Below are 13,371 nucleotides of genomic sequence, written 5' to 3'. Positions count from 1 at the left end.
CTTCAGTTGTCATTCTACCTCATAACTGGCTGTGTAATGAAAGTCCTGGTCTGTCGTGTCTGGTTTTTGTAGGAGTAACACCAGAGAGGCTTGGCTGGCCAGCATGGAAGTGGGATAGGAAACAGATCTTCTGGTCAGCACTGCTAAGGTGCTAAAGGGGATATGGTGTTAATCTTGGGGCCAGATGGCCGCAGCTCTGGTGTTTTAGCCTCCTTACTGAGTTTGTGGTTGCAGAAGCACAGCTGCCTGCAGCTGGTCCTTCCTCTCAGCCCAGCTTTGTGCACAGTCACTACACCCAGACTGTTCAGCCCCAGCTTCAGAACAGTCCCTTAACTGCTGTCACGCTTTAGCGCAAAAAATGAGTTTAGCTCAGTGAGGCTGGGTTTTGTTTACTGCAAACGAGTCCTGATGCTGCCATTTGCATGTCTGGCTGTAATCAATTTTGTGTGTAAACCAAGCACAAAAGGACTGTGGAATTGTGGCAGTCCCAGTGAACTGGCTGGTGTCTTGCAAGGCACACAGACGAGCTGATTTTCCCTTCTTCCCATCAGCCTGATGTGGGCGAGTCCACGCGCTCAAGGTCAAGAGAGGGGCCCGAAACTCAGCGACACAGAAGTGACAGGCCTTCAAGGTGAGCTTGAACTGGCTGGAAGAATGGGGAATGCAGCTGAGAAGCTGAGTCTTAGGGAGGAGGTGTGGGATGACCAGCCTGACCCGCCCACAAGGGGTGGAGGGCAGGGCCATGGGGGGCACGGCACTCACGAGGCGTTTGGTGACGTGCGTCACTCACTGTGCTCGTGGCACTTGTCCATCTTGATCCCCGTGCCCGCTGCTCATGGAGATTGATGAGCTTGTGCAGTGACATTTGTTAAATGGCAAAAAAACATTGAGAGGGTTAAACAGCTTCTGGGGATGTGAAACCAAATGTCATCTCTGGGCAGGAAGGAGTAGTCACCATGGCATTTGCACAGCTGCTCCCTTGGTCCTTGCTCCCAGTTAAGTCCTGTACACAACTCCCACTGCTGCCTGTGAACACCACTCTGCAACCAAGAGCATTGTGCTTTGGGGTGTCTCATCCCAAACTGGGAACACACTGTAGCCCAGTGCTGCTTCTGAATCCCTTGATACTCACACTCAATGCTTTCATGAGGTACTAAACCCTGGAAGTGACCCCAGTGGCTTTGATTTCCATTCCAGAGAGGAGCCTAGAAATTCTTGTTGAACTTGCAAAAGAAACAAATACAGAGTGTGCAGGTGGAGACTGAGAAATCATATTGAAATACACTGGGGGTAAAACTGTGCAAGCATTAACCACTTTAAAGCACTGCCCTTTTGAGTGAAGTTTGCAGCAAAACTTCATACTGGAAATTCTTTATTTCCTGACAATCTAAACCATTATTAAATGAAAGAGGTCCATGACAAGCAGTAAATACTCTGCTTTTCTCACTGCATAAGCAGTCAAGAGCTGTGCTCAGAGGAGCCATTCTGCAGGCAGAAGGTCTGGGCTGGGCAGGGTTTGCATCCAACTGACAGTAACAGACCAGACAGCTGACATGTTGCTCTTCTACACTGTTGTGCCTTTGAGTTACTTCCCAACACTCCTTTTACACTGTGCTTGGCAGGTCACAGCCCCTCCCCGATGACTTTGAGCACTCTCGGTATTACACGAGCCAGCCCAGCCCCTTGCGCCAGATCCCCAAACCTGAGCGCTCTCCTAAAGGTAGGACCAGCCCCAGGGCTGCCCAGCACTTGGGCAGTTGTCTGCTGTTTTCCTCACACAGGGAGCCTGCAGGGGACAGAGGGATTGAAAGTGATGCACATAGAGAAGGGGAATAGGAATTAATGCCCCAGCAGGCAGGTGATGCTGGGCACTGTTTGGGTTGGAATTGCTGAGTACATTGCAGGCTGAGAGACTTAAAAATTGAATTGGGTTGCCTGGAATTTGTCAAGATGCTGTCTGCACATCCTCTGTGATCTCTTAATGATGAATGACTGTAAATCCAGGCAGCAAATGACAAAGAAATGACATGAAGACAACATTATGATGGATTTTAGGTGACTCAGTACTCTCAAACAATCAGATACAAGACTGAACCTCACCTGTCTGGTGAGCAGATGGGATGATCAGACAGAAGCTTGTCCTGAGAGCAGGCTGGTGTTATTGCTGTGGCATCTCACCACTGCTTTGTAGGTTTGTTTTCTGAAATCACTTGGCACAGAGCAATGTGAGTAGGGTTGTCCCTGCAGTTGTTTCAAAACTGAATGCCCATTGTCCGAGTTATTTGTAGAGCCTATGGGGAAGGAAGGTGGTGGTCTGAGTTTAACTCAGTCTCAGATTTCTTCCAGCTCCACTAGTCAGACTTAAATGTGGATGTTTCCCTTTCCAAAACTTAGCTTGGTAAACTTATGTTCTGTCTTCATCAAGCAAGCTAGAAAGTTGATGGCACTTTATAGTATCTGTTTACTTTAGTGAGACTGTGCAATGGGGCTGCAGACCATTCACACCCTAAGAAATGCTCATGTCTGCCTGTCTTGTGGATCCCTTGTCCTTCCTTTTGCTTGAGTCATGTAACATGTAGTTCCCATTCTGGCCTTTGGCTTTACTAGTACCCTAGAAGTCAGACAGACAAGAGTGCAGGACAGGTAAAATATGACTGTGGGTAGTAATTCTCTCATCAGGATCTAGCCTCACAGACTGTTTCCTTTCTGTTTTGTTTTCCAGGTTCCCGTAGGAAGCAGTAAACTGTGCTAGCCTTTGCTTTGGTACTGACTCTTCTGTAGCAAACATTACTGGAATTGCCAGGCAACTCTCTCAATTCCTGACCTGTTGGGAGGCCCACCCTCCACTCCCAGGATCATCTCTTTAAGTGTCATCATATTAAGGAAAATTGTTTGTTTGAATTTCGTACTCATCTGTGATGACTTGAGCAGTGCAGTGTAATCTAGCTGCCACTGAGCTGTGCGGATCAACCAGCTGGCTCAACAGCTCCCTCATGCATTCTTTTCTTTTCATTTTTTAAGTTTGGCTGGAGTTCTGAAAATAGGACAAACTGAGATGCATGTACAATGGAGGAAAATTGAAGAAATGAGTTGAGTTATGGAAATGCAGCAGAACATCAGGAGTACAAGTCCTTTCTGCATTAGGATAACTTAGCAAAGAGAGCTATAAGAGGAATTGTGTTTCTTCCTGTGTTGGATAGGACAGCTGAGCCAACCTGACAGTCATATGAGCTTGCAGGAAGGAGAGAGCATTGTCAAACATATACCAGCAAAAGCCAAACCTTGAGACTGGTGAGGCAGAAATTACCTATGAAACAGAATTATTTGACTGCTGTATTTCTTTCTAGGGTTTCCAGCAATCGGAATAGAGTGTGTATAGGCATTTAACTCCAGGATATAGGACAGAACAGTTAAAAGGAAAGACAATTTCAACTGAAATTAGACCTTGTGTGCATGACTTAGGATTTGCCAGGGAGTTCAAGAAGTTGTGAGTTGTGGTTTGGGAAGACTCATACAAACAAATCTATTTATCTGAAGGGACCTCTGTGGTCACTTCTTTGAGCTTCAGTATGGCAGAAGCCAAGGAATTTAATTAAAGCCAAGTAGGATCTCCTCTAACTCCTATCTCAGTTGCTGATGCACTTGAGTAGAGTAACTTTTTTCTGAATTTGGATATGTCTTGTAAACAAGGGGCTGATGGAGAGAGGGCCATATAGGCATTGTGTATCAAATTCAAAATCCACAGTTACAGGCAACCTGAGCCAGACATGGAGTGCTGAATGGTCCACTTGATGTCTGTGCTGACTGCTTTTCCTCTCCACTGCTCCATCCAGCACCCCAGGCAAACTCCAGTCAGGAATAAAAAAATCATTGCTCTCTGGGGTGCAGCAGGGTCTGCAGGTTTCTTGTCTCTATATATTTTCCCATGCAGTGATTCTGTCCTGACTTGTTTTCTCTCCACTCTTTGAAATAATTTTTCTCTTGCACAAAAAAGTAGCCTTTTTCCTTGGCCTCCTCTCATTTAAATTCTTTAGTCTTTTCAATAGTATTTTGCCATTGTTTTCAGATGTATTTTTAAACTACAAAGCTGAACATCTGGACACTGTCTTGGAGTCTGTTCAACCAGGCCAGGCTGGTTATTCATGGGCCAGCCCAGTTGGTGGCAATGAGCTTGGCTGCCTTGCCCCTGCTGCCCAACAGTGCCAGCACTAAGTCTGTCTCACCACTCTCTGTTGTGTCCAGCAGCTGCAGTTCTGCCTCTGGTTCTGCACAGGAGAGGAGAACCTGTGCCTGGGGTATGGAAACATGGACTCCTCCTCACCACTGCTCTGCCTGGGAAAGGGGCCTTGGCAGCTCTGGAGCTTTGTGGGGAGCACCTCTAGTAAATAGGAAGAGAGCATGGCTGTCTGCTGTTCCTCTAGTGCACAACTCAAGCCCCAAAGCAGCTGTAAGGCTTTAACCTTGGCTGTTGTCCTTGGTCAGGATAGTTACTGGGCCAAATCACTGGAAAGACAGGACAACTTCGTTTTCACATGAATTGCAGGGGCAAGTTTAATGCCACATCACAAGCCCATGTCTTGCCTTGACCAACAACTCAGAGACTTCCATCTCCTACCCCCACTGGCCCATTGGCAGCAGTGTTCAGTACCTGTGAAGAGCCACATAACCCCAATAGATCTCTGCTCCAGGGATACCCTAACCAAAAACCTTGTAGGACTTTGTGTATGGGCAGAATCTTGCTACCTTGCTTCCAGACTGTGGCTTACCTGCCTGCATGGGCCCCTAAGTGACTTGCAAGGTCTTGCTTGCTGCTGCTTCTCAGGAAATATCCCAGTCAGCAGCTAGATTTTACTGTCCTTGCCTTGTTCCCTCTTCTCTTTCTGTCTCTGTCCATTCAGAAGTATTTATGTTGTTCAAAAGGATTCAGAAAAAAAAACAAACAACATAGATGCTAATTTTTTCTTTCTAGGTTGGTAACTTCTCCTGGTGTGACAACCTCATCTACCAAGGTTTTATTTTATAAGAATTTATTTTTGTATTTCATGTAACAGTCAAATTTTCTTCTGCTGAAAATGCCTTTTTCTTTTTTCTGGGGGCTTTTTCCTTCCATTGCCATCAGAGTAATTGTTGTTGTGAAATGGATGCCTGGTGGGTTTGTAAGAATTAATACTTCCTATAAACACCCTAGTCCAGGCACTCCTGCTTGTACCACCTGGTGCACTTGTGAAAACCGGATGGAGAAAAGTCCTGCCAAATCAGAAGGAGGTTGAGCTTTGTACTGGCTATGCTTGTAAAAAGCTGGTGGCTCTACAAAAGGCAAGGGGAAATCACCAACTAAGAATTCAGCCCTCCATGAGCCTCTGTATCTGGCTGTGATGGACTTTCTTGCACTGCAGTTGGCTGGTGTAGCTTTTGTCTTAACCTAGTCAGAGAAGCCATGAAGACCCTGAGGCCTCTGACATTTGAAGAACCCATTAATTCGGGAGGGGTGCTTGGGAATATCCAAGCTGTTGGTGTCAATGGTAGTGAGTAGAAATGTGAGGTAAAACTCTGGTAGGTTTAGTTTGGAAGCTGGGTGGAGTCTGAAGAACACCTCATGCCTCCTCTGTGGAGCTGTAGGATCTCCTTAGTGGCCAGTCAAGGTTTTTGGCCAAGACATCAAGAGACAAGCGCCTAGAAGAAAGATCCCAGGAGCAGTTGCTGCTTCCTTGGATGCCTTTGGGGGTGCTGAATGCTTTATGGGCTGTTTTGCTCTGTATCCTCCCTTAGTCCTCATCCTTTTTTCTTTCTCCCCACCTTTATTCATTTGCTGTCCCTTGTAAGTGTTTCTCCTGTTTTATTACTCCATAATCCTTGTGAAAAGGGGGTTCCTAAAGTTCTGCTAGGAATGGCAGCTGAGGAAGGCAGGTAGTAAGTGGGATAAGAACAGAGCAATTGTTTGTCTTCTGCATGTTGAGATCCTCGTGCAGCTGTACAGGTTGGAGAGCTCCTGTGGCAGAGGTTGCAACTGGGCTGGCATATTTAGTGACCTTTTTGAAAAGGGATTCCATGCTCCTACCGAAGTCAACAAGAGTTAAAATCATGGATGAGCAAGGAGCTACTTCCCTTGGGGCTCAGCAGCCAGAGTTCTGCTGAGAGTCAAGAGGATGCAGCTTATGTAGGTGAGATGCAAAATCAACACTTGTACATGTGTTCCTGGAAAGTGGCACAATGAAGCTGATCTTTAAAAAAAAATACTCAGAGCAATATTTCTTTCCTATGACAGAAAAATGTTGAAGTATCTTGATTTTTTGACATGTTTACTCTTGCCAAGTTTCAGTAGCTTTGAGTATGGATTTGCTCTGGATTTAGTAGCATGTTGGAGCCCTTGCTGGGACCCCTGCCCAGGTCGTTCAGGTCCTGCATCCCTTTCTGACTCTCTGCATTAACAAGGCATCCAGCACCACGTGGAAAATTCATCTCCTTGAAATCCTGGCACTTCCTAACCTTCCTGGTAGGCTCACCTCAGCAGCAAGAGCTCTCACCACCTCCTCCCCTCCGTCCAAAGCACAATGGTCTGCAGAAGAGAGGTCGGTGACCTGGAGGGATCGTGCCTTACACGCAGGGATACTCCATGTCTTCAGCAGGCTGACCTGAGTCACCTTGCTATGAAACACTGTCTTAATGTGGACTGTACAGCTTCCTACAGCAAGAAGCAGTTGTTGTCACAGGGATAGATCCAACAGGTTGATTTAATCTTTTTTTTAAAAGAATTTCATGGGTTTGAACTTGGTGGGGTGAGGAAATACCAGCTGTTAAGGGATAGATGAATTTTCATCATTGAATTTCTCCTCTTGGGGAAGAAGGATAGAAGTTACAGATGCTGCAGTCTGCTTCTCTCTCTATAAAAGGGATCTTGTATGTACAGTATTTTTATATCTCTGCATTCCCACCTATCAGGATTTGAATCAGGATTGATAACATTCTCTACTTATGGAAAAAATGGGTGATTATTTTTACAGTGCTAGACATCTGTGTGTTTATTTTGTGCCAAATTACAGCCACTGTTACATTCTAGTGTTTTCATTCAGTTTATTGCTGTTCATCAATGTGTATATTATATTTTTATTATCAAGGTTTTTATTTTAATTCATATTATCCTGTATGCAAACTAACTGTGGATTGCTAATTTATATATATATATATATAAAGGGGAGCACTTGGAGACAGTGTGAGGATTCCCCTACTTAGTTTACACTCTCGTAATTGAGCACAGCCAGTCCTTGAAACTCACTGCTTCCTTCACAGAGCAATCTCCTGTGTGTTTGTCCCTGAGCAGATGGCTCCTGCTGTCCCTCCTGGCAGCACTGATGCTGCAGGACTGTGTGGGATGCAATAGGAACTGGAGCACAACTCCCAGCATGGCCTGACAGGTGCCTGAGCTCAGTGCTGTGCAGTGCCAGGGCGGGTGGGCAGCAGTGGACAGTTGGTTTTGCCCCACTCTCCCAAGGTGTTCAGGGCTTAGTTTTGCAGTTGCTTTGGGAGGTGGCTGTGGGGCACAGTCCCTTGCATGGAGCACACCATGGGCAGCTTGTCTGTCTTCTTTTTGCTGCAGAGATCCCGGTTTGCTGCACTCCAGCCCGTTTGTGGCTGTGCAGCAGTGCTGGGGAGGTACTGGCTGTGCTGCACACAGGTGCCACTTGGACTGCCCCACCCAGGACAGGCGGTGGGACACGGGTTTCATGTTCAGGGGCTGCCCAAGCCTCAGCTTCTGGGCTGGAGATACTATCAGCCACCTCCTCCCCATCAGTAGCACAGGGCAAGGCTTAACTGGGCAGTTCAGCAGAGTCCCAGAGAGGACAGTGGCACACACAAATGAGTATTTTCTACTTCATGGTAAACAAGTTCCACTGTATCAGTGTTCACTCTAAGTAGACTCCATGGTCTGTCTCCAGCTGCATCTGTGCACTGCAATATAGTTAATTGCCTCAGATGAATAACTGCAGTTGTCTCATTTAGCTCTTCAGGGTAAACTTTCAGCCTGTTGAATCTAAATATTAGCCATGCAATGAGGTGGATTAGTCAGAAGGCTTAAATTCCTCAGAGCTGCAAGTGTATCCTGCATTGTAACAGCTAATCCTTAAATATGAATTGCACACTGACAATAATCTGTCTATGCAAGCCTATTCTTGGTTTTATTTTGACTGTTCACTCTATAATTTTACCAGGTTTGGCATAGAACTTCTGAATGACATTTAACCAAAGTATCATGTCTGTGTGTGTATAGCGTGTTTTGCTTCATACTCCTGAATTGTCATCGAATGTAAAGGGAACATTGCCTTGCCCCATTTGTTCAATAAATCGCTGTATTTTGTTATTCACCACTTCCTTCTGTCCCTCTGTGTGCTTTTCTGAAAACCTAAGTGGGTTACACAAAAGCAGGGGAAAATAAGTCTTTGATCCACCCTTTGTTCCTGAAACTTAGCTGCTTCTATCAACAATTATGTTCTTCCACTGTAATAGATGTAGCAAACAAACAAATTTGTATTGAATTTGATTATTTTGTTGACAGACAGATGGAAAAAAAGGCTATGTAATATCTTGGAAAAGATCTGGACTGTTTCATTTCCTGAGACTGTGATACTGAAAAATAAAGCAGTATGATTATTTGCAAGGATAGGATGCTCTTTCTTATTTCATTAAAATAGCTTTTATCTTTGCAAAAAGCCTGGCTGAAGATTCCCTCAAACAACAAGTACCTACAGTGGAGGGATAGAGTGCAAGAAGGGAAAATGGCAAATGCCTGGGACTGACTGCTGTCTGTAAAGGCAGCAGCTGAGGATGCAGCTCAAGCATGAGCAGACCTGATCCCAAACTGTTTGTGACTGAGCATGCTGAAATCAAGAGTAGGTTACCAAATATAAACTCTGGATCTTGCAGCCAGACTGTAAACCTTTCTGGCAGGATCTAAGGCTCTGTGCTTTGTATATGTATATTATGTCCAGGTGCTGGCCATTGCTCTTACTGGTTTCAATCTGATCTTACAATAGTTCACTTACTCCACTTTCTCCTACATGCAAGCTCATAACATCAAACACTATAACATTTAGCTCTAGCTTAAGCATCTAGTAATCATTAACCTACCATTTGCCTACCTAATTTACATCTTGTGCATGAAAATTACTTCTACCCCTAGCCAAAATCTTAACTCTTTAAAATCATGATTCACTAGCAGTGAGTGGAAGTAGGAGTCAGCAAAACCCACATGGCTGGCAAGGGAAGAGCCTGGTTGTAAACAAAGGGCTCTTGGGAGTGCCAAGAGCTGTGCCAGCTTACAACCTCTTGCAGCCTCTTGTCTGGAGTGACTGGGTCAGTCTGTTTTCTCTGAAAGGCTTCTTTCATGCCAGCCTTGGCACTTGTTGAAGCACTAGGCTGTGGTGGGAGCAGGGCCAGCTGGGGCCCTGAGAAACATCTTCCACCTGGTGCAGTCATGTGCACACGGAACTGGGTGTGGGGACCACAAAAGGAACACTGAAGAGCCCCTGGGGACGTTTTTCTGTAGCGAAAAACTTTGGTCTCTGAGTTTCCAAGCTGCATGCAGCTCTCAGGTTCTCTGTGCCATGGTGAGTGGATCCATTGTGCCACTGGTGATGGATCAAGGCTTCCCATGTATCCTCCATCTGTGAAAAAGTCCAGCCAGTGGAGATTGCTGAACTGACCCTTGCTGGGTGCCCAGCAGCCTGACTGCCCCTTTGGCTGCTTTGTACTGCCCTGCAAGGTGGGAGCTGCAGGTGGCAGCTGCACTCTCCTGCCTTGTGTGCATGTCCAGATCTTCATCTCCCACCCAGCTCCATGCTGCTAGGGGTTCCCCAGCTGAACCAATGCTCCTTTTGTTCAGAAAGCAAATCATGGCTGCATAGACCCAGAACCTAAACCAGGTGAGGTATCTGAGGCACAAATGACTTTCTGTAGTACACAAGGTGGGTATGTACCATTGCTAATTCATTTTCCAGAGACCTGGTGGGTTACAGCATGGCTGGAGGTGGAGAACATCCCCTCTGCCATGTGAAACCCTGGTTTATTCCTGAAACTGTTCCTTCCCAGCTTCAGTATTGAGCAAAGCTAGTCCCTACATTCTTTGCACCATCTGCTAGCGAACAAGTGACAGCTCCTGGCACCAGTTAGTTATCTCAGGTCTGAGGTACACGTGTCCATCACCCTGATTTCTTCTTTCAGACGGTGATCCTTGAACAGCACACTGAGTTGATCCTGAATCATTCTAGCCAGAATTCCTGTCACAGTTTATGGCAAAAATTAGATTCATTAAGTGAGACCTGGGATCAGCCTGCAAACCAAGTTTAAACCAAGCATGGAACTTGAGTGTGGCAGCTGGGTATTTGTTGAATGTCACTGCTTCCCTGACTGACCCCAGAGCCCCAGACAAGCACCCAAGCAGCTCTGCCAAAACCTGCTCCTGTTTCATGTTGTTGCTTGTGAGCAGCAGCTCTGAGTACTGACTTTTCACAAAGTCTCCTTTCCCCTGGCACTACTTTTGCTTAGTAATAGCTCCCACCCTGCCCTTTCCCCCCAAACAGATCCTAACTCCACCTTGGTGACTCAACTCATGGCCTTTCCAGGCCAGGCTTCAAACACAGGGAGCCCCTGGCTGGTGCTGGGGGCTCAAAGCCATGCTACACATGATTTCTATTTATGTGTAAACAGCGTCATGCCACATCACAGGACACATTTTTCCTGGCTATTTTAGATTTGAATGGCTTCTCATTTTACTGAAAATATGGTTGACATATTCAGGGTTTAATTGTGAGCCCAAGGTACCCGTGTGTGTCTCACTGGTGGGGTTTATACCCAGGTGAGCACAAGTGCACCAGCATCCCCTTCCCTGGGCTGAGCTCGGAGCTATGAAAGGTTCTGACCCAGGAGTGCTCTACACTGCTGCCTTCCTCCCCTCCTCATCCTCCCCCAGGTGCAGGCAGTGTCCAGAATGCTGACATGGCCATGCATGTGCATGACACCAGAGGGTGCTTGGGAAGTGTGAGCTTTGTCCCAGCAAAACTGAAAAGGAGCTTTAACAGTGCTGGTACAGCAGCAGGAGGTTTACCAAGGGGAGGTGGAGTTTGGGAGGAGGATGAGATGCCCACATACTCAATGTTTATTCCCACTACTAGCCCTGGCTGCCAGCTTCCACACAGCACCAAAAATTTCTGCTCAGCCTGCCAAGGGATGCGTAAACCCCACTCAATCACATCACTTGTGTACTTTTATTTAATTGTTAATTGCTCACACTGAAGGCCAGCCTGAAGGTGCCTGTTAATGTCCAGGAACATCCCTCCCATCAAGTGTGCAGGCAGGTCTGGAGGAAGGGATTTCTTGCAGTCCCCTCTCCTTCAAAGGCAAAGGGAGGCACCAAGAACAAGGGTTTCTCAGAGACTTTTCCAGGCTGCTAGCAAACCTAGACACACTGTCCTACTGGAAAAGTCCCCATCCTCAGGCAGTGAGTCCTGTGCACAGACAGGACTGTCACTGTTGCCACAGGAACCTGGAAGAGTCAGTGCAGAGCATCCCACAGGAGGAGAGGGATGCATTGCTGCCACACCTGAGGCAGAGAGGATCCACAGCTGCTCCAGTGTGGCCATGACTGCAGATCTGACAGCAGCTGTGTCCCATTGACATCCCCAGGGGACAACAGGAACCAGAAGCAGCAGTGCAGACCTCTGGGGTGGGCAGGTCTCTGTTTGCTAAAGCAAACTGGAATGGCCTAACAGCAAAAGAAAACCAGGTTCTCCTGGTACTTGCTCCACCTGGAAGCTAAGCCAGCTCTCCTGATGTCAGGAGTTAAGCCTGCTGTGTAAATGTGCACGTTAATGCCAGCTTGTCTCATCCACAAGGATGCTGAAACTGCCAGCCAAAGCTGACCCCTCCTGGCCCTGCTGTTCTCTGTTTTCTGCTTTTAGCTGTGGAAATACCAGAGCCTTTGTGGATGCAGGATGATAGAGGTGGCTGCTGTTGGAAGCAGGTAAGCCAAGAAGGGGTGGTTTTCTTTTCTGTGGGTCACAGTGGCAGCTGGTCTTGGGAAGGTGTCTGCTTGAAGTCAGGATGTCCTGCTTAACAGGACCCTAGCACCAGCTGCAATTTAGAAGTCATTTTGTGGTCAGCTGAAAACTTTTGTTTCTCTAAATATTCTTCTATTTTCATGAACTTCAGCTATGCAAATGTTCCCTGGGAGAGAAGAAGGGAAAGTCCCCAGAACCAAGGGAAAATGTCAGCATATGAGTGGCCAAACCATGTGATCCAGACCAGCCCACCTGAATTTTGAACAGAAAACAGTCAAAATGAGCTACTAAACCTAAAAATCAGAGTATTGGCTGTTCTTGCAGAAATAAAACAACAAAAAAAATTAAGTACATATAGTCACCATTTTAGTGGCAAGAAGCTGTAGGCCTTATTCCTTGAATTGTATTCCTTGGTACCATGCAGCCCAGACTGAAGTTAGTGCAGATCACCTCGAGGTGTGCAGAGCATTGCTCTGTGCAGGTTTTGAGTCAGTCCCAAAGTGGGAGCTGAACTGAGCTCAGGGCTGCAGCGTTCCAACCCAGCCTGGCAGCAACCCAAACATTAAAATATTGTGTGGCACTAAAGTGCTTTTGCCTTCAGATAAAAGTCCACCAGTGCTTACACTGATACCTCTGCACTCCCAAACTCCCACAAGAGTGCTTTGATACCCTTACCCCACACTTACTGGGTGTATTAACAACATTTACATTTCTCACAAGAATGAACTTTACTCAGTTTTAGTGCCAGCCATGGTGTGCAGTCCAGTCCTTCCTGGTGAGAATTTTTTTTCTCCCAAATATCCTTAATAAGGGATGGAAGAAAATCATGGTGGTTTTGAAGCAAGAATTAAAGGGTTAAGAGCTTAGCTAGGGGATAGAAGCTATACATATAATGATTAGATAAAAGCAAGGTAGAAAAGTTAATAACTAACGACTGGGCCAGTAGAGCTAAGACAATGGATCATCTGCTTGGCTTTGTTCTGTCAGGACGGGAGGATTGGGTATTGTTAGAATGAAGAAACCATAACTTCACCTGGGCCCTGAAACCAGCCAGGACCAGGCTGGGCAGCTTGAAGTGTGGACAGGGCACCAGAGGGCCTGGCAACAAGACACAGGTGAAAAGCTGAAAGCGAGGAAGACCTCCTTGACTTCATCTTAGAAGACCACTGCAGTGGTTGTGACTTTGGGTTGTGTGTGGGGGACGATATTCCCTGTTACACTTGGGGGATGGCATTCCCTGAAACATTTGGTGTTCAGGTTTAACCGGTCCCCTGCCACCGCTGGTCATTGTGTGTTTTTAGAGTAAAATTGCCATCTTGTG

The 13,371-nt window shown here is 46.4% G+C and overlaps 1 protein-coding gene across 2 annotated transcripts in view; it reads left to right on the top strand.

Annotated features, from left to right (window-relative positions):
* The window catches only part of CCDC50 (coiled-coil domain containing 50), a 42,550-nt gene extending 33,897 nt beyond the window's left edge, over positions 1-8,653 (top strand). For both annotated transcript variants that reach the window (XM_033068846.2, XM_042779602.1), the window contains 3 exons: positions 552-631; positions 1,623-1,720; positions 2,723-8,653. In XM_033068846.2, coding sequence (XP_032924737.1) covers positions 552-631; positions 1,623-1,720; positions 2,723-2,742 — 198 coding nt within the window. In that variant the 3' untranslated portion in view covers positions 2,743-8,653. The remainder of the gene's footprint in view (positions 1-551; positions 632-1,622; positions 1,721-2,722) is intronic.
* The last annotated feature ends 4,718 nt before the right edge of the window (positions 8,654-13,371 follow it).

The sequence above is a fragment of the Catharus ustulatus genome, chromosome 10, assembly GCF_009819885.2.
Source record: "Catharus ustulatus isolate bCatUst1 chromosome 10, bCatUst1.pri.v2, whole genome shotgun sequence".
Classification (NCBI taxonomy): Eukaryota; Metazoa; Chordata; class Aves; order Passeriformes; family Turdidae; genus Catharus; species Catharus ustulatus.
The sequence above is the reverse complement of the archived record's forward strand: the minus strand, read 5'-3'. Positions and strand labels throughout refer to the sequence as shown.